General features: G+C 35.8%; 1 protein-coding gene across 4 annotated transcripts in view; it reads left to right on the forward strand.

Moving 5' to 3' along the window:
• Positions 1 to 19,318, forward strand: part of EPS15 (epidermal growth factor receptor pathway substrate 15) — a 52,305-nt gene extending 32,987 nt beyond the window's left edge. The window contains exons 14-26 of one of the 4 annotated variants that reach the window (XM_072867652.1): positions 2,416 to 2,577; positions 3,195 to 3,392; positions 5,326 to 5,523; positions 6,075 to 6,152; positions 6,514 to 6,604; positions 7,976 to 8,011; positions 8,865 to 9,001; positions 10,631 to 10,700; positions 11,909 to 11,985; positions 12,517 to 12,679; positions 15,336 to 15,514; positions 16,068 to 16,118; positions 17,424 to 19,318. In XM_072867652.1, the coding sequence (XP_072723753.1) occupies positions 2,416 to 2,577; positions 3,195 to 3,392; positions 5,326 to 5,523; positions 6,075 to 6,152; positions 6,514 to 6,604; positions 7,976 to 8,011; positions 8,865 to 9,001; positions 10,631 to 10,700; positions 11,909 to 11,985; positions 12,517 to 12,679; positions 15,336 to 15,514; positions 16,068 to 16,118; positions 17,424 to 17,570 (1,587 nt within the window). In that variant the 3' untranslated portion in view covers positions 17,571 to 19,318. The remainder of the gene's footprint in view (positions 1 to 2,415; positions 2,578 to 3,194; positions 3,393 to 5,325; positions 5,524 to 6,074; positions 6,153 to 6,513; positions 6,605 to 7,975; positions 8,012 to 8,864; positions 9,002 to 10,630; positions 10,701 to 11,908; positions 11,986 to 12,516; positions 12,680 to 15,335; positions 15,515 to 16,067; positions 16,119 to 17,423) is intronic. The other 3 variants (XM_072867654.1, XM_072867653.1, XM_072867655.1) reach the window with 3 other exon arrangements.
• Positions 19,319 to 23,800: the final 4,482 nt, after the last annotated feature.

Consider the following 23,800-nt stretch of genomic DNA (forward strand, 5'->3'; position numbering starts at 1 on the left):
GTGTAACTTGAACAAAGCATAGTATATGTTTGCATCAATTGGGGAAAAAAAGTAACTGCATGTGACACTGCTTCAGAGAAGGGAGGGGCGGAGGGAAGTGAAAGGTATTTTGGGACTGTGGCCTTCCAAGTAGTTCAGAATGTTTCTGGCCTTCTCTGCTAGCCTTTTGATCACCTTGTTGGCCTGAGTTTTCTTAAAGAGATTTATGCGCTGAGTATCCCACTCGGCACTGGTTTTTCCCTGTTCTTGGTTTATTGCAGTGCACCAAGGCCATTAGAAAGTCAGTGAAGTTTAACTTTTCTGTGCTGTTTTAGGCTTAACAGTTCTTAGTACATGAATTGTTTGGTGAAGTACAGACTGGCAAGCTATTAAATCCATTGTCTATCTGTGGAAATACAGATCTCTAGACTTCCCTTGTCCTACATTACATTAGCATGGAGAGTTATAATGATTGTAAATCTAATACAAGGATTACAATTACCATAAAAATGCTAGTTTGCACCACCTCAAATATGTTAATAGTTTTCATGCAGTGCTTGAACGGTAAGATGCTACTTCTCTGCTGAGGATGTTCTTTGAAATCGAAGCTTAATTGGAGCCTGGTTTACTTCCTGAAGATGTATTTTTGAGTATTAGTCCCAGTTCTGTGTGCTGTGTCTACTCTGACCTTTAATTCTGGAGTGGTTATGTGAACATGTTTGGGTTTTGGTTGGGTTTTTTTCCTTCTTTTCTCTTCTGGGAGCCATCAGGCTTAGTCAGGTCTCTTCAGTGCTTATCTATTGGATGCAACATTGGGATTCAAGCAAGAGTGGAGGTGATCTATATTGTGTGTATGTGAATTCTTGCTTCCTTTCAGAGAAAGGAGACTGAAATATCTTTAAGCTGTTACTTTTTCCCCCATGGCTTGTGTTGAGTGTCAGCTGATACTTGCTTTTCAAAGCAATGTAAAAAATGAATGGATCAAGAATGTCCCAATTATCCAAGTCAGTAGCTGCTGTAAGAGCTGCTGGTTTGTCTTTCATAGACTAGAAATTACCAGTAATTCACCTAGTCTGACTGCTGTAAATTGGTCACATACCCTTTACTGAACTTCAGATTTGATTTTGGGGATTTTGTGTGTGTGTTTGGTGTTTTGTGTTTTGTTTTTATTTGGGGTTTTTTTGGTTTTGGGTTTTTTGTTGTTTTTTTTTTGTTTGTTTGTTTCATAAAAGCACCTATGGTGTTTCTTTAGGTAATCTTCCAGTTGTTTAAGGCTACCTATTTCCCTAGCATCAGACTACTGCACCATATGCCTTTCTATTTCTGTCTGGCTTTTTTTGTCTTGATTATCTGGAGGTGTTAGCACACATGGATAAACTATCTCCCTCACCAAAAAAACCCCAAACAAAACACCTCTAAAAAAGGACAACAGGATCTTAGCTTAGAGTAGCACATGAATGTATGATCTAATCAGAAATTCACGTCAGCTTGTCTTCTCCTCCTCCTTAATTTTCTTTTATCTCTATTCATTTTTTACTCTTGTTCATGATTCTTCCTCCAATTACCATATTTTCTCGGAAAGACTGCAATCTTTTTTTATCTAATACTTTTCCTTTTGTATTAATCCTTTTTGATCTCCCTGTATTATCTCTTCCTCTTGACTTTGATTCTTTCTTCTTCCTCAATTCTTTTCTTGATTTTTTTTTTCAATGTTATCTCTGCCATTTGAAGTATAACCATTCCTGTTGCTCAGAAATGAACTAATTATCTTATGATGCTTCTTAATGTACTTAAAACACAAGATAGATGCTTACTGCTGTTTCATAAATTAAAAGATGATGTATTGTTGTGTATGGAATGTGCATTTCTTACCAGTACTGTTACATGGCAAATAAGTTTTTGGCCGATTTTTGCAAAATCAGAGGCAGGGAGGCTCTAGAAGGGAATACATTTGGGTTAATAATGCACCGGTTTGGTCCTTTACCGTGTTGCTAAAACAAGTTCCTATTTTTGGCCATGTGTTTTTGAAGGAGGAAGGAGCAGAATTTCTATTATTAAGGAACTCAGTAGAACATATTGCTAAAACATAGGACAGAGACAATGTAGCAGCCTGAATAAAATGACTTATAAATTCAAAATGAAACCCTAACCTCCCGGTGAGTAAAGCAGTTAATCTCTGTGTTGATGCATGATCTTCAATATTTCCTTGAGATTCTTTTTACTAGATAAAAGAAAAAGCAAATAACCTGATTATTTTTATGTCTTAGAATTAGAATTTGAGAATACTTGCTTGTCTTGACATGTTATAAATACTAGCTTTTGAAAGATCATTTGTTGATACTTTGAAATCTGAGTTAGTACTGCAGTTTATACTGCAGAATTTAGTGGTTAGGAGGAGATAGGGCACAAATGTGAAGCTAATCTGTTTTATTACAGGATCTACAAGATGAAGTAAAGCGGGAGAGCAATAATCTGCAAAAGCTGCAAGCTCAGAAGCAGGAAGCGCAGGAAATCCTTAGTGATCTTGATGAGCAGAAGGCCAAGTTGGAAGAGCAACTTAATGATATCAGGCAGAAGTGTGCAGAGGAGGCCCATTTGGTAAGGTCTGGTGGCTCAGGCCCTTGAAAGAGTAAATGCCACATTTTGAAGAACACAGCCTTGCAGTGTTACAGTTGTTGGGGCAGGAGAAAAAACTTTAATGAATAAACAGCCTGAGTGTCAAGATTTTGTGACCAATAGAGAATAGGAAATATGTCACTCATTTCAGTGACCTCCTAATTTAGTATCACTGTGTCAACAAGTATACTGAGATGTACTTGCACACAAATAAGGTTAAGTGCAAACAAATAATGCAAAATTATAATGTAATATAAGTGTAATTAGAAGCACTAATTACTGGGACTGATTTTTTTAGCAGTTAAAAAAAATCATCTTATGGTTATGTAGATTTTTTTTCTAATATAGAGCTATAGTATTTCCTTAAGGTCTAAAATTATGTTTTCAGTATTAGAAATATCTGTGTTGGTCAGGAAAACAGCTAGAATACTATGATCTTACTGAGACCAATACAGAGTTAACCTCTCATTCGGGTATGATCTATAATCTCTGCAATAGCTATGAGGTTTTTGCTTTTTCTGGTCATAAATAAGAGTATTTGGATGTGTTTGGAGGTGGGTTTTTTTGATTTGGCTTTGAAATATTTGTTAATCTCTTAGATTGCCATGCTGAAGGCTGAAATAACAAGCCAGGAATCAAAGATTTCAGCATATGAAGATGAACTGACCAAAGCTCAAGAGGAGCTGAGTCGCCTGCAGCAAGAAACTGCAGAGCTTGAGCATTGCATAGAGTCTGGGAAAGCACAGCTGGGACCTCTTCAGCAACATCTGCAGGATTCACAACAGGAAATCAATTCAGTAAGGCAGTGTGAAAGACAAAAAAATTTTTTTAGCTGACAACCTTTAGTGTGGTTTTTCTTAAGGGGAAGGCATTGTTTTCTTTTCTTCACTGTTTGCTCATGTCTTTAGTTGCTTACACGTGTGTTCTGTGCTAGTAGTTGTTAGGATTCTTAGAGGCTGACTCAAGTCACTCGATACTTCATGATTTTTCTCCAAGTTTTGTTATTAAAAAGGGATCAATTTATTATACTTCATAAATAATGTCTCTTAATGTAATGAATGAAAAATAGATAATGCATGTTTAAATTCTCTCAGTAGTTATTTAAGCTTTGTTCCTCGGCCATGGCCTGGGACACGCTCTTACTATTCTTTAATTGATGTGAAGTCAGTATAAAATTACTAACGTTTACTTAGTGCATTGTTGAAGGGGGAAAGTAAGGTGAGTGTAAGAATAAATTGGATTGAGGCTAGATACTGAGAAGCAGAGAGATGGCTGCACTGGTTTCTAAGCACAGAACTGTGCTTTGAGGTGTCTGCTGTTATGTTAGATAGGAACTTCTAGTTCCTATCTGTAATCAGTGATTATTACTTCATTGATGGGTTTGCTTGCACACCTGTTCCTCATCATTCTTCTTCTCTGACTTGCCAGCTGTCTAATATATTAGCCAGAGTCACATCATTATCAAGTTAAAAAAAGCCTTCCTATTAACTTTGAACCCTAGAAATGGCTTACTTTTGGGTTGGTCATTTCACACAATTCATGTCTGTAACTTGTTAACAATTTTTTTTTTCTCAAGACTTCCACTGCTAGTATTCATGCAAGAACACTTTCTTCTGTTGAAGAGCCTTATAACATATTCATAATTCTTACATTTGGTTTTGAGGTTTAGAAACTGAGAAGTAAACAAATGGATTTTCCATTGTTTCATCACAGGTAGAGAGAAGGTTGTGCTATTTCAATATTAATATACGAGCAAGAGGTACTTGTGATGAACAGATTTGAGGCTGATAATACAAGTGGTTATGCTTGACTGTACTACAAAAGTTTTTTGTGTTTTTTTTTTTTAAATGGGTTTTATATTAGTACTCCTGATTTTATTGCTCTTGGCTCACAAATAATGAACAATAGGTGCTTTAGTGCTTTAGGCAAGATTATCTAATGGTTGATCTGAGGTTGGTATTTGAAAGACACCTGGTGTTGTCTTTGCTCCCACCTGACTTGTGACATGTGCAAGGCAATGAAAACTCTATTAGCTGACTGGCCTAGCAGAAGTCAGTGGGATTTAGACACCTGAATATCTGAACTACGTTCATCCTTCTGCATAATCTGCCAAATCCAGTAATTCCTTCATAACTGGCAGGTTGGTTGTATATGTTTGCTGTGAGGCACTGCCTTAAGCATATTGCTGAAATAATAACATGTGGATGTAACTGTTTAGGAAGATATACTGTGGATTTTGTAGACTTCAAAAGTCATCTGGGAGAAGATAATGAATTTGTAACTTTCCTTCTTGGAAGATGAGAATTCTGATAAAGCAGCCTTTTGAATTTAGAGTTTAAGGCAATTGCAAATGCATAATTAAAAACAAACAAACACAACAAAAAACCCAAACAAAACCAACCAAACAAAAACCCCCTGAAATTAGTTCTTATGAGTTTGAGTAGAAACAAAGCAACAAGTCCTGATGTTGCCAGCGATGCAGTCTGCTTCCTTGGCAGGAGAAGGTTCTCAGGTCTGTCCTTCAACTACATTACATCTCTTCTAAAACCGATTTGTGCTTATCTCTCAAATTTCACCCTTTGATTGAAAGAATGTGGTTTTTATTATATTTGCTTTTGAAAATAAGAATTTCAGACATATAACTTCCATCTTAAATATAAGAGGGGATGGTCATATACTAGCTTCTGTGTACTGCCATACTGATGCATATACATTTATTTCTGTTTACAGGTGCAGACAAAACTTCTTGAGCTGAAAGAATTGGAAAATAACCAATTTAGTTGGCACTCTCAGCCACATAATACACTTGTTAATGGAACTGCGGATCATTCTAGTCTTAGCAACAGCAGCAGTGAAACTGCTAACCTTAATGAGAATGCTGAAAGGGAAAGTATAGCAGAAGATGAACAAATAAACAGTCTGTCTCCAGTGAGTAGTGTTTTGCCTGCTTGATCATGATGCAATGCAGCTGTGAAGTTGGAATAAGTTAAGAATGTATCAAGATTGATTATGTTTTTAAACACTTGCACAAGTGAAATTTCAGGGTGTTATTCTGAGGGACTATGTTTCAGCAATCTGAAGGTTGATAAGCAGAAAAGGAGGCAATTTTAGCTTGGCTGGAAAGTGGCAATGAAAATTTTTCTGTATCTGTTTCCAAAGCAAAATATCATAAATTGAATAGTAGAATTAACATTAAAGGAGAGCAGCTGTCTCCAGTTGGTGCAACAAGAATGGAATAGTACAGAAGATCTAAAGCTGTCTTGCTTTAAATGTCCCTCCTTATGTCCCAGTAGACTCTTGATTTCTTTTTTTTTTTTCAACTTTCACAGGGTTTATGGAACACTTCAGTATGTTCTATAATAAGTATGAACCTCTTGAAGTATCCTTTAGTACATTCTTTTAGATATTTAATGCTTAAAATCATGTTCTGTAGTTTTCTATTTACTTATTTATGGTGAATTGCTTTTATCCTTATGTAGATAAGGAATAGTCCTGAAACCACAGCCTCTGTTGTGGAAGAAGAGAAAGAGACCCCAGCTGCAACTATTACCAAAAAAGTGAGTTTGTTCAGATTTGGGGGAGGAAAAAGTAAATTAAAAAATCCTAGTTAAACTGTTTCAGGGTTGCATGTCATTTGCATCATGGTCATAGAACAACAGAGGAATAAAATTGTCACTTTTTCATTGGTTTTATTTAGAATGTGATGTCATGAAAATGTCATCTCATATAGCAGGCAGGTTGTTGTTGAGAAATATTTTGGATCTCCATTGATGAATTATGTAGAATTCTAGCTGTCTTTTTTTTTTTCTTTCCAGCTTTAAGAAACTACTAAATGGTAACACAAGGTGACATAAGTGTTTTCCGTCCTGCATGTCTTAAAAATTCAATACCTTTCTCTACTTCTTTTGCATTGCCCAGGAAGATCCATTTGATGCTGAATCTCACCCATTGCCTGATCTAGTTTCTGAAGCCAGCTTAGAGTTCTTCCAGTCTGACCCTTTTGTTGGCAGTAAGTAAACTTTTCTAAGTGCAGATTTGCAGAAACAGGTCTTGTATGAACACATCTCAGACTAATCTTCACCTTGAAACTGCTCTTTATAGAATAAATGTGAAGGTGTTCGAGTGACAAGAGTGTGGAGCCAATAGCATTACAAAAACGGAAATGAGAGTTCCAGGAGGTTTCTCCTTCCTTCACCTGGACTTTCTAATAGCTGTGAAAATTGCACCTTTCCCTCACTAGTCTTCCTGAGTACCTCTCTTACCTCCCACCTCCCCTAATTTGCAGCACAGATCCACAAACAGATCAACTGAGGGTTCAGTGAGCTGTGGTGTGGGGAGGGTGTGGGTGGTTGAGAATGAATGGCTGTGGCCTACTTATGGTGAGTTTGGCACTCAGAAAAAGGTAATGTGGAACTGCACCATCTGTTTGTCTTGTGGAAGTGCTATGCTTTATTTTAAGAACTTGCCACTTACGAATGCTGTTGCTCTGATTTTATTTTTTTCTTTTATGTTGGAAGAAGTGATCTGTCTATATGGAGCCACTTGGAGAAGGGGAGTTAATGTGGATTAAGGGCTGAAGCAGATGTTTTCAGCCACATTAATATGATTTTTACATGCTTTCAGAATCAACATGGTCTAATCAATTTAGCTCGTATTGCTTTGAAAGGCAAATAAGCTAAATGTTTCAGATCACTTGGCTTCTGAAAGAATGTCAGTGCAGATTTAATACTTTTAATGAATAAATTAAACTGATTTAAAACACCTTGAATGTTTCTGTGTAGATATTGCTTGATTTTTGTTTATATTGAAGTGATCCTACTTACAGCACATGACACAGCCTTTCTTTCAGAGAAGAAAGGTTATGTCTGTTAGTAGCCAGCCTTTTGGGCTTTGTGTGCTGAGTATGTTCAGGGCTAGATACCTACAGCTAAGAGACAGTATATCTATGCCTCTCTGACGTAGATGAGGGAGTAGAACTGATGCAATTGGCACCATGCATCCAGTACAGAAATGAATGCTTAGGAGCTACCATCCATGATGCCTGTAAGAATTATCAAAACTAGGACTAACCTTCTATAAGTGGTTAGCCTGGATTACCATGGGAGTAAATACTGCATAATGTTGGTGTTTACTGACAGTAGCCAACAGAAATGCTGAGATGGCTGCTTTTGTGTGTGTTTCATGCTGGTAATGAGCTACTTGATGAATATTTGCTTCATCTAATACTAGCTTTGTAGTTCCACTGAAAACAGTGAAACTATTCCTCTGAGTGTGAGTTGTTTAAATTCTAGCTGTAGAAATGAGTTTGTATCCAAAAGACTTCAACCCAGTACATGCTTTATGATAAAAAGCTACAAGTCATTCTTTTTTTTATTAACAGGTGATCCCTTCAAAGATGATCCTTTTGGGAAAATTGGTAAGTAACTTTGTAACTTTTAATGTGTTTGTTTTTTCTAAATGAATCCTGGGGAAAAGCATCGCCGCTTTCAGCACAAAAAAGGTGGAAATGACCCAAAAAGTCACCATAGGATGGATATATATAAAACAGTAGCAGCTGGCTAGTTGTGTTAAAGCTTTTCAGAGAAGCCCATTGCCAGTGAACTTCTCTCTTGCTGTTGGGAGTCTCCTTAGTTGGGATTTAAGTATGTGAAGGTGGTGGACAGAAGGCCCCAAACTCTTGCTGCTTGTTTTATAAGGAAAGTAGTAAGACTGTACTCTTTTAAAGGCTCTTAACTTACCAACTTTCTTTAGCACTAAATATTGAAAAAGGTGGGAAGTCTCCATTTAGACTGGCTGTATAGGAAATGTCATTGCTTTATTGCTTGGTCCTGAATGGAGTTACTGGTGACAAAAAAGCAAAATGGCCAGTAGGAAAGCTATAGCAAAATAGCATTGTGCACCAAGTGCCAAAGAAGAAGACATCAGTTGTGTTTGGGAAGTGAAGGAGAGGAGGGTAGGGGAGTTCTGAAAAACATTAGGTTTTGTAAAATACTTCATTTTTAGGGGGGCTTGGTTAGATGCTCAGATGATGCTGGAACTGAACCACTGGCACCATCCAAAGTTTTCATGATGTGCAGAAAACGTTGGCTTGTCTAATGTTTTGAATCACAGAATACAAATTATTCACATATTAATTTCATACTTCGGAGATCCTTGGTCTTAAACGTGTTACCTTCTTGCAGTATGAGAAAAGCAATATAATGTTTAGTTTTGAAGATATCAAACTAAGTAAAGCTAGCAGAAATGTTAATGAGATGTTTACTTTTTAGATCCCTTTGGTGGTGATCCCTTCAAAGGCTCAGACCCTTTTGCAGCTGACTGTTTTTTCAAACAATCCTCCACTGATCCTTTTGTGACTGCTGGCACTGATCCATTTAGCACTGCAGACAACAGTAATAACATCACAGTAAGTTTGATAGCATACCTTTTACTTCCTTCTGTATATGATTTGGACAAAATAACCTATTTTGTACACTTGGACATGCCTTGAAATGCTGATATTCAGAAAAAATATAGATAAAAGGTTACCTCTTACCCCATGGCTCTGTCTTGTCTTTTTGTGTCCTATTTTCTAGAAATAGTCACAGATTACATAGAAGTAAAAATAAAAACATTTGTAAAATATTTGTGTGGAGCTTCATTGCTCCACAGATAAGAACATTTGAGAATAATGAACTAAGCTCTATTGGTAGCTGGTGGAACTTCCTAAACATGGGAAGAAACCCAAGATTAATCTCGCCAAGTTATGTTGAGACACTTGATTTTTGCCTCCAAAGCTTATAGGATCAATAAGTGTGTTCTATATCTCATCTGAAATCTGTTGTGGTATGGGCTTTCCCCTCTGGAAAGTCAAGTTGTTATATAGGTGTATGTTTGGGTTTTGTTGTTTTTAGTTTTTGGGTTTTTTTTTAATGAGAGTCATTGAAGCTGTCTCGTAATGTGGAGATTCTTGCTGAATGTACCTCTTTCAAGTGTACTGAGGTGTAACTTTTAGCTGTTCACATTATAACTGAGCAGTTATTGATTAGTCTTGAGCCTATAATAAGGCAGAGTTGGGCATGAAACCTTCTCTGGTGTAGGACAGAATTTGAAGAAGATGAGGTAATATTTAGGGCTGATAGACAAACACTTAATCTAAGAAGCTGAAATTCCTCATGTCATAAGTTTGTCTCCATCCTTTTGCCATCTCCTTTCATTCTCAGTGCTGCTTCTGTTCATGCCTCACTTCCAATTTTGTTTGTGTATAAAATATATGTATACATATATAAAAATGAAAGATACATGTGGATTAAGATTAGGAAGTTAAGTGACTGTAGAGTGTGCCTGAGGCGAACCCACAATGGCCAAGACAGTAAGAAATCACTGCAACTAACAGTGGTGTTCTTGTCCTTCCACATGGTATGCACATTATGCAGATCTCAAGGTCACATTACACACCACAGCCTACCCCTCCAACCTAAAAAATTAGTTTTCTACAACCTTCAATACTTAATTGGCACACTATCCTTTTCCAAGTCTTAATATTCTAATATAACCAATTCTTGGTCATATTACAGTCTGATAATAAGAGAAGTACAGAAGAGAAAAAAAAAAAATTTAAAAGGGTCAGAGCTGTGGTGTGAGATTAGCAGTTGATTCTTGTGAGAATATGTATTTCTGAACTGAAGCTATGCATTCATCCTAAATGCTTTACCACACCTTTGTGGTGTTGATATCTTGTAGTTATATCTTCATGAAGATGGCTCTGGCTGTAGAAATCTGAGACCAAAATGAGTATTAGATATTCTTAAACTTTGTGTTTAGTGGTTACCAAGTATGTTGCACATATTGTAACTTTTTTCATCCTTTGAAAGTATTAATTACTGTTCTGAGGAGTTTCTGTTAACAGACTTGTCTACAGATGCTGATAAAAGCTACATCCAAAATACTTTATCTTAAAACTTCTAAACTGAAATAAATCGTGATTATATTCTTAGAATGAGGAATCTTTTAAGCTGAAAAACAAATTTCCCTCCAAAGGAATTTTTTATTTTAGACAGAGATATCGAAGAAGAATGACCCTTTTGCTCCTGGTGGAACAACTGTTACTACATCAAATGATCTAGGTAACAGTAGACTATACACATTAGACTTCTTGGGTTTTATTTTTAATTGCTTTTGCTTATTTTTGTTTCCAATCTTTTAACTGATGGAGCATTTTAGGGATTTCCTCGGTTTTCTGAATTTTCCTATAAAGTATGACATAAAGTGCAAGTTTGCAGGGGGGTATTTTTATAAAATAAAACTGTCTCATTATCTGTAGTGCATATCACTGAAGACTGATTCTGCAAAAATGTTTCCTGCCTTGCCTAAAACTGGTGAGATATCCTGATCTAAGTGTTTGGACTATTTGAATGGTTTGTACTGCTACACCTTAGGGTTGCTGTTAAAGATTTCATGTTACTTTCTAAGTAACATACAAGATTGCTTTGTACTACCAGAGGAGATGTGGGATACAATAACTACTTAATCAAGAATTTTTACTGTTAAAGTTTGCTCCTTTTGTTTTGCGATGACCCTCCCTCATTTGAGGGCTAAAGATGTTTTAGGGAAGACTCTAATCTGCTATTTTCCCAAGTTGCACTGACAAGTGGTAATCCAAAACATGAATCCATGTGTGATTTCATGTTGTAAACCTGTTCAGTTTAATTGTAGGAAAAAAAAAGCTGTTTTCTGGAGACGCAGAAGTGAGTATTGGTAAAGACAGTGCATTTCTTGCTTTACAGTAGAATAGCAGCTTTTACATATTTTGAGGCACATAAGAATGAAAGGGTACTGTTGAATTGGATTGAGATGATATGAGGTTTAGATATTTTATTCCACAAGTGGGCCTACAGTCTGAAGTGAGCTCTCGTTCATGTTCTTATAGATATATATATGTATATGTGTCTGTATATGTATATTTATGGGTGTATGCACACAAAAAATACCTCTGTGTGTATGCATACATGAATCTTGGCAGAACATCCGGTACTATGGTTATTTGATACTTTCAGTGGAATTTAACTTTTTTTAATGTAGGAAACCAGAATACCAATATTTCTTTTGAATTACTCCCTGTTCAGGAGAATTATTATTCTTAATCAGTAGTTGACAGAGTTTTTGTAAAAGCTACTTAATAACTTAAAGTGCCCACCTCATGAAATATTTCACTTGAATTAGTCTATGCTGCAAAATATGTAACAGTTGCTTTCTTGTTGTGGGATTTTTTTTTCAGTCGCTTTCATATTTAACTTTTTGTCTCATTCTGTTTGTTTGATTTGTGTGTATTTAGCTACAGACCCCTTTGCCTCTCTGTTTGGAAATGAATCCTTTGGAAGTGGCTTTGCTGACTTTAGCACGCTGTCAAAGGTAATATGAAGCTATTGCCACTCTTAGAAAATGCACGAAACTCTGCAGTGACAAGACATAGCTTACTCTCTCTACCAACAGTTTCGTTAGTTTTGCTAACTACAAAAAATTTATAATGGCTGACTTTCTTGAAAAAGAGGTCTTTATTATACATTGTCCTGCAATTCCATTGTGAAGAACACCATGTTATCTTTGTGGCTTTATAAGTATTTTCTGTATATTTGAAGTGATACGACAATTTTTTTAAATTTGCTGAGTTTAGCAGCAAAAGTATTACTTTTGCATGTATAACTGCACTCAATTTTGTATTGCTGCACTCACCTTTGAATTGCTAACCATTCCTGATTTTTTTTTTTCCTTTATTTTCAATCTCCTGGAGTACATGGATATGTTTAAAAGCAAACAAAAGTATTTTCTTTTTGTCTTAGTCCAAACTTTCAGTTCTAAATAAATATTGCACTATTGAAAAGAAGGGAAAGTACTAGTAGAATTGCACTGAAAATGTGTATGTTGCTGTTTTCTTTGTTGAAGGCCAACAATGAGGATCCCTTTAGCTCTTCCACATCAGGTTCTGTCAACAATGTGATCACAACTAAAAACTTATTTGAGGAACCACCAGCTAAAAATGAGGATGTTCCTCCTGCATTGCCCCCTAAAACAGGAACTCCTACAAGGCCCTGTCCACCACCACCTGGTAAGAGCTGATACTGAGATGTTGTTAACAATTAGCTTCTTCAATATTGGCATGGTGAAGTGTCTGAAGTTAGAATGAATGAGCGGGATGTGAAACAAGTCTGTTCCTGATCTGTTGGTGGTTTCTTCAGTGTTAAATTTTTGCATGGTGTTTGGATCATAGTTTGTTTTTTTGAAGAGAGAAAGGATTTAGAAAACAGGAAAAAATTGCATACTTGGATGAAAAAACTGGATACTTGCCAGAGTTATTGCAAGTGTCTGCAAGAACATAGTATGGCTGCAAATTAAATGATTAGTACTAATGTGATACATTGTGAATCTTGCATTAAATTATGCTTAAAGTGAGGGTTCAGTGTGTTTTATCCATTGCAAAACCCCTGGTTTTAATGCAAAATGAATTAAATAGGGTTAAATGACTGTCTCAGGTTTTCAGATTAACTTTTTCCAGTGACCTTGCCAGAGGTCTCTAGTAGTAAACCTAGCCAATGTCATAGTAATAAACGCAAGTTTTCTATGCTGTTCTCTGTTCAGTGATAGCTGAGTCCTCTGGTCTACCCCATGACACAAACCACCCTGCTTTCCAGAAGAGGCCATGATTATCAAAGATAACACCACCTTCTTGTGGTTGCAACAAGTCCAGGTTGCAAATAGTCCATGTTACAACAGACTCCTTACTCTCAATTTTTTTTGTATAGATTGGAAAATACATTACTGGTATTCCTTTTTAAGTTTCTGTCCTTTGTTTCATTTTCTTTAAAAATTACTGCATCATTTTTTCACTATTAGGCTATATGGATGAATCTTAAGGTGTTTTGGAAAACTGTGTAGCATGAAACTTAAACATTTATTCATCTTTTTCCTCAAAAGAAGGGGAACACAGTAAATGTAGGATTATTAATACTAAAGTTTAAACTCATCTGTTTAATTTCTAATGTTGATGTGAAATCTGTTTCATGCTCATGCCTTGCAAGTAATCAGTTTCATTGGAAATAACATTAAAACAGCTGACATGACAAGTGATGGTAATTTGAATGTTTGATAGTGTTTCCTCTTATGGTGGTCCTTATTTAAAACAGAGAAAGGATTTCTGACTTCATTGTATGGGAGTGGCTGTCACGTGGTGTACAGATCTGCTTTCAGAATGCAAGCGTTTAGTGGCGGAACAACAGTGTCCTTATAGATAGATGACTAGAAAAAAGTAGCCTGTTTTGATTTGCGCATATTAAAAATGATACTGTGGTTACCTTTGTAACCATTCCCAATAAATTATTTTCCTAATGGAAATAAAAAATGGAGGAGATACTTAAATGTATTTGTTTTTAATTACTCCCTTGGTCTGTTTCAGAACGAGGGAATGCTTTTTCAAAGAAATGCCCCAAAATCTTTCTCTTCATTCATCACACTACTGGAAAGTGTGCAGAAGGGCTGTTTTGCTTGCCTCTGAAATCCGTTGTCTTTCTAGATACTGATAAGCACCCTCATTGCATGATTTTTTGGGCAGGTTTGGAGATTGTATACTTCATATTCTTATTAATCCTTCCCATGTAGAAATAAAATTCCCTAGATCTCATTTGAAGCTGCCTTTCCCACATTATTCAAGAAATAGATGTGTTGTTTGCTAGTAATAGAACATCATCAGTGAGTGAGAGCTATCATGGCAAGGTTATCTGCAAAGTGTCTAAATCATATATTCCCAAGGGGGTATTCTCTTAAATAATTGCTAAATTAGAATCTCTTTTGGTCTATAAAAGAATTTTTAGACTAACTTGCAACAGTGATACGCAAAATAACAAGCGCTTTGGTTTGATTCGGCAGTTTAAAATGGCAACAAAAGCAAGTTTTAAAATAAAACCATTATTAAGTGTCAAACCACTTGCAGAACCCGCTAGTTCCATTCAAGAAACTGCAATGAAACCTCTTCTGTAAGCAATAACATATGGAGAAGAATGGTGGCATGAAATTCAGCTTAACTATTCTTGGAAGTATTTGGGTTAATGTCCTCAAAGGTGTTGAAGGCTGACTGGGGTTAAGCTGAAAAAAGAACAAGATAAGTGGGGGCTTGTGCCTGATTCTATTATATCTGCAGCTACTTAGGCAAGGATTAACAAAATAGTTAAGGCCTGTGGTTACTTGTTATCATTCTTATTAGCTTCACTCTGTTAGTTTAAAAACTACAGAAATTCCAGGCGTTAGCATAGTGAGAGGACATGGTGTTTTGAAGACTTAAAAATATGTTTCTGGTCTCTGAATAAAATTGTGTTCACTTGATCTAAAGAAATAAAAAAAGAGCCTTGCTGGAACGATCATGGACAGTTGATAAGCCTTAGAAAAAAAAATACTGTGCTGATAGAATAGGGGCTCAGAACTGTTAGAAATTCTCTTCCCAAAATAGTTAATTAGTACGTAACTATGTTCTTGAATCATTAACATAATGTGTTCATTTTTACCTGTTTACCCTTTAAGAAACTATGGACCATACCCTCACTTTTTTTAAATTGGCAACCCTTCCTGTGAAGTCATTGCAACTCCACTAGTTTACTAGAAGAGGTTGCATCCCAAGTAGCTTTTTAATTTGTTGTGGTTTTTTTTCTTTTTACTATTTTTGGCATGTTATTACCTGCTATCTTAAATTCATTTTAAATTCATTTTAATCTAAGGGAAAAGACCTATCAATCAAATAGACTCTTCAGATTCCTTTAAACCGAGCGATCCATTTCAGCCTTTCCCCACCCCAGACATTCCCAAAGAACAAGAAGCAGATCTATTCTGTGATCCATTTGCTCCCACCAGCATCAGTAAAGAGGCTGACCCCAACAATTTTGCAAACTTCAGTACTGTGAGTAAACACTTTTTACATTTGTTTCAGTATAATGACAGCTTTGACTTGTTCACACTGAAGTCTTCAGTCTAATTTAAAATATTAAAACATATCCCGTGTACAAAAGGGATATCGCTTCCAGTTAAAACAGTATTTACATTTAGTTTACAGCTGAGGCTGTCCTAAACCAAAATACTGCCAAATGTTGTAGTTAATGTTTAAATTGCATTGCTTTTATGAGGTTTTTTTCATGGAGGCCTCCTAGCTTTTAGAAAATAGGACTTTTAAAATATCTATGTTCTAGGGATTATCCATTTTATCGGAGTGTGCAGCAGATTTAAATTATATAACAAGCACACTGTTAACTATCCAATTAAAAAGAAAACAAAAGGTGTGATTTTAATTTAGCTGTCACTGAACTGTTTGGTCATAATCTTAATGTACTGAAATATTGATAAACAGCCTCATAATGGTCTATGTTAATGAAATATAATTTGAGTTTTGAATGGCTAGTAAATTCCAGACTTATGTACAATGAAGTAAAAGGTAGTAAGTGTCTCTTTATAACCAGAATCCATTTCATAGAAGTCGTGGTGTCCAAGCAGTAGAAGCAAATCTAAAGGTTTGTGCATGCCTATATATATTTTTTTCTTTTGAGCTTTTGCAAATAGGAGTTTTGAAAGGCATCATCTCACTTTCAAACTTGATATCTGTTAAATGCAATTCGCATTTACAGTATCTTGATCATACTGCTTTTTTTATTTTCAGGCCTAATAAACTATGTGCTTAATTGAAGCAAAATGAGGATTGACAGGCTCTCAAAATTGACTTGCACTGGTTGATGTGTCTTGTAGCATGATAATTTCTGAACTGCTGTTATTGATCACTGTTATTAGTTAGAGGGACTGAGAAGCCAGTTTGGAGGAGAGAATGTGAAATGTGGAGGAGAAAACAAAAATGTTCATTATCTTTTTATGAAGGAAAAAGTATTCTTTCCCATCTGCAATTACTGAAAATACTAAGTGAACTATGGAGAAAACTCAAGCTTTTCTACATTTATTTCCCAAAGCAGCAGCTCAAGGCAGAAACTAGCTGGAGTATATTATGATAACCCTTTCAGACTTAACATTGGGACATTCATGAAGACATGGGCTTCACCTACCTCTTAGCTTTTCTGCATGCTGACTAGAAACAAACTTTAGCATAATCTTCTGTATTTTATTTAAGATAATACCCTTAACTGTCTCCGATTTATAATCATTGTACCACAGAAATTTAGTTCACGTTCTGTTCACATCAATACACATGGAATGAATCTGTTCTTTTTTTTTTTTTTTTCTTGTATCACACTGACTTTTCTCTATATTACTACTAGGCTTCTAACTGTACAGTTACCTTATTATTTTGCTGCTTCTTGGTAGAAATATCTTTCATCTGCACAGTTAAAACCAGTCATTCTATAGCTAATTTTTCCAGTCACTGTCACCTGGAAAAAAAAAATCATCCCTAATGAAAGTAGGGTAAAATGGGATGTCCTACACTGCAGATAGGGGTGTGTGTTAAAAAATGTTCTCCTGATTTATTAAAAATTTTTCTTATATAGACTGGGTTTTATCCAAAATAGTTTGGATTTAAATGATAGCACTTTCTGCTCAGTAACTTTTTTGGAACTTAATACTGAATTTTGAAACATGGCATACTTCATAAAAATACATCAATTGGATGGCTTCAATGCAGTTCTTAATAGTTAAACCTTAGACTAAGCTAATCTTAATAGTGTATTAAAATTAAACAGCAAGTAATACTTGAAGACTAGAATATATACAATATTTTGTAAAACTGTAATTGTTCCTTAAACCAAGGACTTGGGCAGTATTAGTTATCATTGTATTATTAATCTGGTTTATTTTGTCTTTTAAAAATGCAGTATTCTACTGAGGAAGACATGATTGAATGGGCTAAGAGGGAAAGTGAGAGAGAAGAGAAAGAAAGATTGGCAAGACTAAAACAGCAAGAGCAAGAAGACTTGGAACTGGCTATTGCACTCAGTAAATCTGAAATATCAGAAGCATGAAGTTTAGAATAAGATTTTGTCTTATGTCAACTGTTTCGTCCCTTTTCCTGAATACCTAACCTATTTAAATGTTAATCAGAAAATAACGTATATACAAGAAACTATGAAAGGTTTTAAGTTTCTTAAAGTGGTGTGAATGTTTGTTTCTGCTAAATTAAATCCTTTTGGTTATTGTTTGAATAACTGTTAAGTTTAGCATTCAATTCCTCTCAAGTTTTCAGGAGAACAAAGTACTTTTCCCAGCTGTAAGCAAATCAGTTTAAAATGCAGATAGTGAGATTGTAGTTTGACTGTAGTCTGTCAGCAGTTGGTAATTGAGCATAAAGTGAACATAGCAATTATTCTGTCATGGCTGACTGTCTCCCATCAAGCAGTTAGTCATTTGAAACCTTTTATCCTTCTAAAGAGATTTTAGTAATGCCAGAGTTGTGGAGTGCTTTATTTTATATGTATGCATATAGATTTTTTTCTCGTCATTGAAGATTCTACGTTTGAATTTGAAATAACAATCTTCATGGAGTCTAAGTCAGAAAGAGTGTGTCTTTCTGAAACCTTTAATGCTTTTCTTGCATGGTCATAGGTTTTAAGACAGACCTGTTATTTTGTTTTATAAAGCAATTAAGTTGAAGACTCATGTGCTGCATTTGCTGTTGGCCAAGATGACTGTCAAATTATGAGACCCCACTGCTATTTGAGCCACTCTTGCCTGTGAAATATGCAGCTGAACTGGCAAGTTAATAAGTTCAATTTGAAATAGGATTTGAGAATAGAAATAAAAAACAGGTAGTCTGATTTTTTTTATCACAGTTGTTTTCTGTATATGTAATTTATTGAATGCCAACTGATAGTTGCACCTTAAACTGAATGATTTCTTTATGGTCACTGAGTCAGAGTAGAATTGATAGAATGTTAATGAAAATAACTTAATGAAAATAACTTATTGTTCATTTTGAAAGAACTCTGTTCTGGAGAATCAGTTTCATTAAAATAATTCCAAAAAGAATAATCTTTTGCCCTGTCTAAGAAAAATGGATGGCAGCAGCAGAAAGATCAAGAGATTGGTTTTTTTTCTTGCACTTTTAACCTGTGGTATTTCTGTTGAGGAAATTGAAGTGTTTCAACACACAGCACTAGGGGAGAAAGGGGGAGAACTCAGCCATGCTTCAGTATATTTAAGCTCTTCCCATTACCTATCAATGCTGCTGTTGCACGATTTTGAGGGTAGCTTTCAATTTTTCAGGAAAAATGGGTAACCTGACTGGGATGGTTTTTCTTTTGCACTGGGAAATGAGCATTTAAACACCTGCTCAAAAAAAGTAACTTAAAATTTTGCAAGTATTAAATAGTTATAACTTATCTATACATCTTTGTAATGAGTGTACACTAATCTTGCAAATCATATGCTTAACTGGATTACATAGTTTCTTATCTTTTGTTAAAAATGTATACTCAGTGGACCAACACAATATTATATGTATATATTATATATATATTCCTGCTTTCCTTTACGGAATTTAAAGTTTTGAGTCATTTGATGTTACATTTCATGTTACTGACTCTGACTATAGTACTTTTATTCAGACTACCAACAAACCACTGCTGTGAGCTAAATGGCATTACTTTATGAAGTTTTAACTGTTGTTTTTTTTTAAAAAAACCAACTTGTTCAGGTGGGATTAGCCTCTATTTATAGACTTCCCTTTTGTTTAAAAATTCTAACAATAGCCTGTAATTATGAAGAAATAAAGTTTAAGTACATAAGTGTGAACTGCTTGCCTATTTTTTGAAAAGGGTGCTGTGAGCTGTAAAGCAACATGTAAATGTAATGCAAACAATATAATGTGTTCTGATTGTAGTCTGATGGGAGCGGGTTAATTTTCAGAGAAAAAAGTTGCCTGAATCTTGAGGTTAGCTGAAGTGCACACTAATCCCAGCTGTCACTTGCTTCATTAGGAGCTGTGGCAGCTTCAAAGAAAACTCAGGCTACTCTTGTCCAAGGATTTTTGCCTGCCAAATGTTTAGATACTTAAGATTTATCTGTGAAGATATGTAAGCATCCTCTAGTGGCTGCTGTCAACATACAGGGCTTCAGAGACCTTTAGTTTGACCCAGCATATATGATTCTTCTAAATATGTCTGTCAGCATAATGTCTCCTTTATGTCAAGGCATAGACTGCTTGGTCAGAGATTGAGGAGTTCCAGCAACCATTTACATGTCTTTGATCCTTTTGTTACAGTAGTGCTAGGTTTTAATATACTCATCTAAGTGGACCCAAATCTCTTTGCCTATTTTCTTTTAATGAGACATCAGTTGGATTAGGCAACATAATATCTTCATTTTATCAGGTTCACACACATTCTTGAGGCTATTTGAAGCCTTCTGCAGGCTGTCCATTTTTTTTCCTTTCAAGTCCCCTGTCAAGTTTCCATCTTGGGCACACTTTGCCTCCGATTGTGCTGCTTTCAACCCTCTCTGTGCTCCAAAAGGTGTGCAGTCCATTTAACTCTTTATCATGAAACTGAAGATGGTTGCTAATCATCTTGAATAATTTGATATCCTCTTTTCACTGTCTACCTTCCTATACTATGAAGTTCTAACTGTCATGTCAAAGTTTCTATTGCATTCACAGAATACCATTGCACTCAAAATATTGAAGAGATTATCTAATATGTAGCAGATGAATTGGACACTTAACTTGCTTTGGAAAGGTAACTGTCATCTGAAGCAACTTAACTAGAAACTGTATTGGAAGAATGTACTGGGGATTAACGTTAAGTCTGTTACATCACTGTCAAGTATTGAGAAGGAATACAATGGCAATAAAGGTGCTTAATGAAGGAATTGACATACGGGGTTGACTTTAAGTGGAGTTCTCTAGAAAGCTGTCTGCTTCAGCACAGTGAACTTTAAGCCAGGAGACTTGATGTGACAGAACACTAACCCTTCTGCTTAATACTTAAAAGCTGTTGTGTTAGATCTCAGTACTGGACTTACCAGTTTCTTTGGTTCACGTGGACTTCCTTGCCATCCTTTGCCACCTGACGTACCTGCTGTATGTCACCTCTTCACAGAAATAGCATCCAGCTGTCAGAACCACATTGCCTATGTTGTTTCCCTGCTAACTTCTCAACAGTTGCATTTAGCCACTTAAATATGACTGTTTCAGAATTTGAGTATTTAGCAAAATTATAACTTCAGTATTGGAATGTTTTAGTCATGCTTTAGCCTGAATCTTCAAAGTGATTGTGTGCGTGAACGTACAACCTCATGTTTTTGTAATACTGACAGAATAGTATTTTTAGACAATGTTTTTAGGTAATATAGAGTGTACAGGTTTACTTCATAACAGGGTAAAATTGGAAAAGTAATGTATCTGTACAAAACATTAGCAACTGAAGTCATGTGTCTTCTCTTTGTGGAATTCCATATCATGTCAGTGAATACTCTTAAATTTAATTCCATTGTTAGAGTGAACATGAAGGCTGGCTTTCAGATGCATCCATTTTTAATCATAAGAGGGAAGAGGATTTGTTTGCCTTGTGCAATTATAAAACACAAAACAATGTCAAATTAAAAGCAGATAGTCAACAGTTTGTACTGGAAGTAGACGGTATTTTCCCAAATTGAAGATCTTTCTTGATGCAAGTTTGAAGCTTACCCTTTTGGTAGGTAGAGTGGAGCTTTAGTTACCTATATAGTGTTGTTGAACTCTTGAACTCTCTGCAGAATAACTTGTGTCTTGTCTTCCTTGTTGGCAGTAAGGTGTAGGTATTAAAATGTTAAGGTGGGAGAGGAGGGGGAAGCAAAACAAATCTCTGAAGCGGTGGCTAAGGGTATGACTACCAGCTGGGGAGAGAGAGACTGTCCAAGATTATAGCACCTAAGCCTTGGTGCAACAACCAAACAGTCTTCACATCTTTCCACCCTAATGATATCTCGGCTATTCACAGTACCAGTCAAACTCTCATGCTACCAAAACAGCTAGAAAACTTCCAGGGAGCTCTGAGGCTAAAATGAAGAAAGCTTCTGTCTGCACTCATTGCAGAACTAACTTAGTAGCCATGCAGGGAGGGAAGACAGCATAATGTTAAGGAATTTTTTATGTGGAGAAAAGTCAGGGAGGGAAAAAAGGAAGTATAAAAATATTTTCCTCTTGTGCTTATAGACTGATAGATGGGAGTCCCTTGTTGCGGGTTTTTGTGGGAAGCTTCACAGAAAATTTTGGCCTGTGTGTCTTATCCCAGAAAAGATGGGAAGGAACTTTTAATTTGTCAGGTGATGAGCCATCAAGTCTAGGTCGGTGTTATCCTGAAACTGAAGTCATTTTCATCCACAATCTGTTTAAAGAAACATTAATAACAAAAAATACATAAATAATACCACCTGCATTGCCATTCCTTGCTCAGAATACTTAAGAACTCCTGTTGTGCTAAAATTGAGAGATCTAGAGCTGCTAGGACCTTAGATTTTAAACTGCAAACAAAAAGCATTAGTTTTTAAAGCAGGTGATCAGGTAGCTAGCTGATAGAGGGGGGAAAAATGCTGCAGTTTGGATGTGTATTCAAGTGGTCAGGATGTTGTTTCTAGTTATCTCTTGCTGATTTATTAAATGATTTTGGACAAACCACTTCTTAATGCTAATCTGTTTCCTGTTTTCTAAATGACATTTGGTCTGATAGCGTATTACGTAACTGCTGTAATTTAGAAAGACAATCTTGTGCAGAGTAAAAGGAATTTTATCCCATTTTACTTGTGTGTATCCTATAGGTAGGAGAGATGTTATAAGGTGTTTTCTTTTCTCTGTTAGTATAAGCAGCCAGTTGCACTCCAGGACTATACAAATAACTGGAAATAGATTAAGAATTTAACAGAAGTGCTGCTTTGAACGAGATATTTGCTTGAGGATTTAGTTTGCTGATAATACAGGGTGAAATTCTTACCTCTGACTTCAGAGGTCTGTCCCAGCTGGCGTTGGCCAGCAAGAGATCCTTGTAACACTGTCTGCAAACTGTCAGCTTTCTCAGGTTTGTATCCAACCATGCCCAAGTCAATAAAAGGATTCATCCTGATCCACTTACTCAGACTGATTTTCCTGTGTGGACAGATTCAGTATTTATTCTGTTGAGACTATGTAGCATTGAACTTCTTATATTCAAAGCCAAAAGGTCTTGTTTTTCACAGACTGCAGTCTCTCTTGAGATGTTACATGTAGAGGTGTGGTCACTTATACAGAAAAAAATAATTTTGAAAGGCTCAATGGATTTTTAGGTAAAATCCTTCTTGTAGATTTTTTTTTTAGATACATATCTGAAGCTCTATTAATACCTCCTTAAATGCTCTTCTGTAAATAGACTAGGGTCTTTGAGTTCTAAACAGTTCTGAGGAGTTTGGAGTATGAATCCCATTTTGGACCCACATCATGTAATAACTTTTACTGAATAAATAACTTGGTTGAGGTTCAAACCAGTGACCCAGAATCCCAAAAACTGTATGTAAAAGTACTAGTTGAATGTTAGATTTGCAGATTTAAATTCTCTGATTTTCTTTAATATGCGATCAATTTATCTTAAAATATTTATTTTACTGTCAGATATTAAAAGCACAACTGTTCTGTTCATGAACATACAATAATATGCTCAGGAGAATAACTAATTCAAACTGCAGTTAAGCTAATGATGCAACTTTGTCCTTCTGTTTTAGCTTTTTCAACTTTTTCCCTATAACATAGAATTCCTAAATGTTGTAAAAAGCAGTTTAGAGTATATTCTGGGGTGGTTATTAATAAAAATGTTCTTTAGGTTAAATGTGACTGGGTATTGAAAATGGGTTGTATCTAAAGTGCAGAACTACACAGGAAGTCTCCTTCATTATGAAAGCTGTGAGCTGGAACGTACGAGCTTCACAATGCAAAAAACTAAATGTATGTAACAGGTGTTTTATGCTGAAAAATGTGGTTTTTGCATCTGCACCAAAATAGCTCTGTGAAGGTGCTTGTCACCACTCCTTACAACACCCCTCATTGATCTAAAATGTTTGATTTAGCGAAGACAATAATGAATTTTTACCTGTTGTCAGACTAAAGAATCATGCTCAAATCATCAAATGTGCTCTTTTCTCCAGTTGCCTTAGCTTCTCTGTCAAGAGCTGCACCCCGTGCACTGGAGCGTGAGGCAGGCCTGCCGCCTACCTCTCATTCTACACATCACGAACCACATTGTCAGTGTTCAGC

Source organism: Ciconia boyciana, chromosome 7 (genome assembly GCF_034638445.1).
Source record: "Ciconia boyciana chromosome 7, ASM3463844v1, whole genome shotgun sequence".
Lineage (NCBI taxonomy): Eukaryota > Metazoa > Chordata > Aves > Ciconiiformes > Ciconiidae > Ciconia > Ciconia boyciana.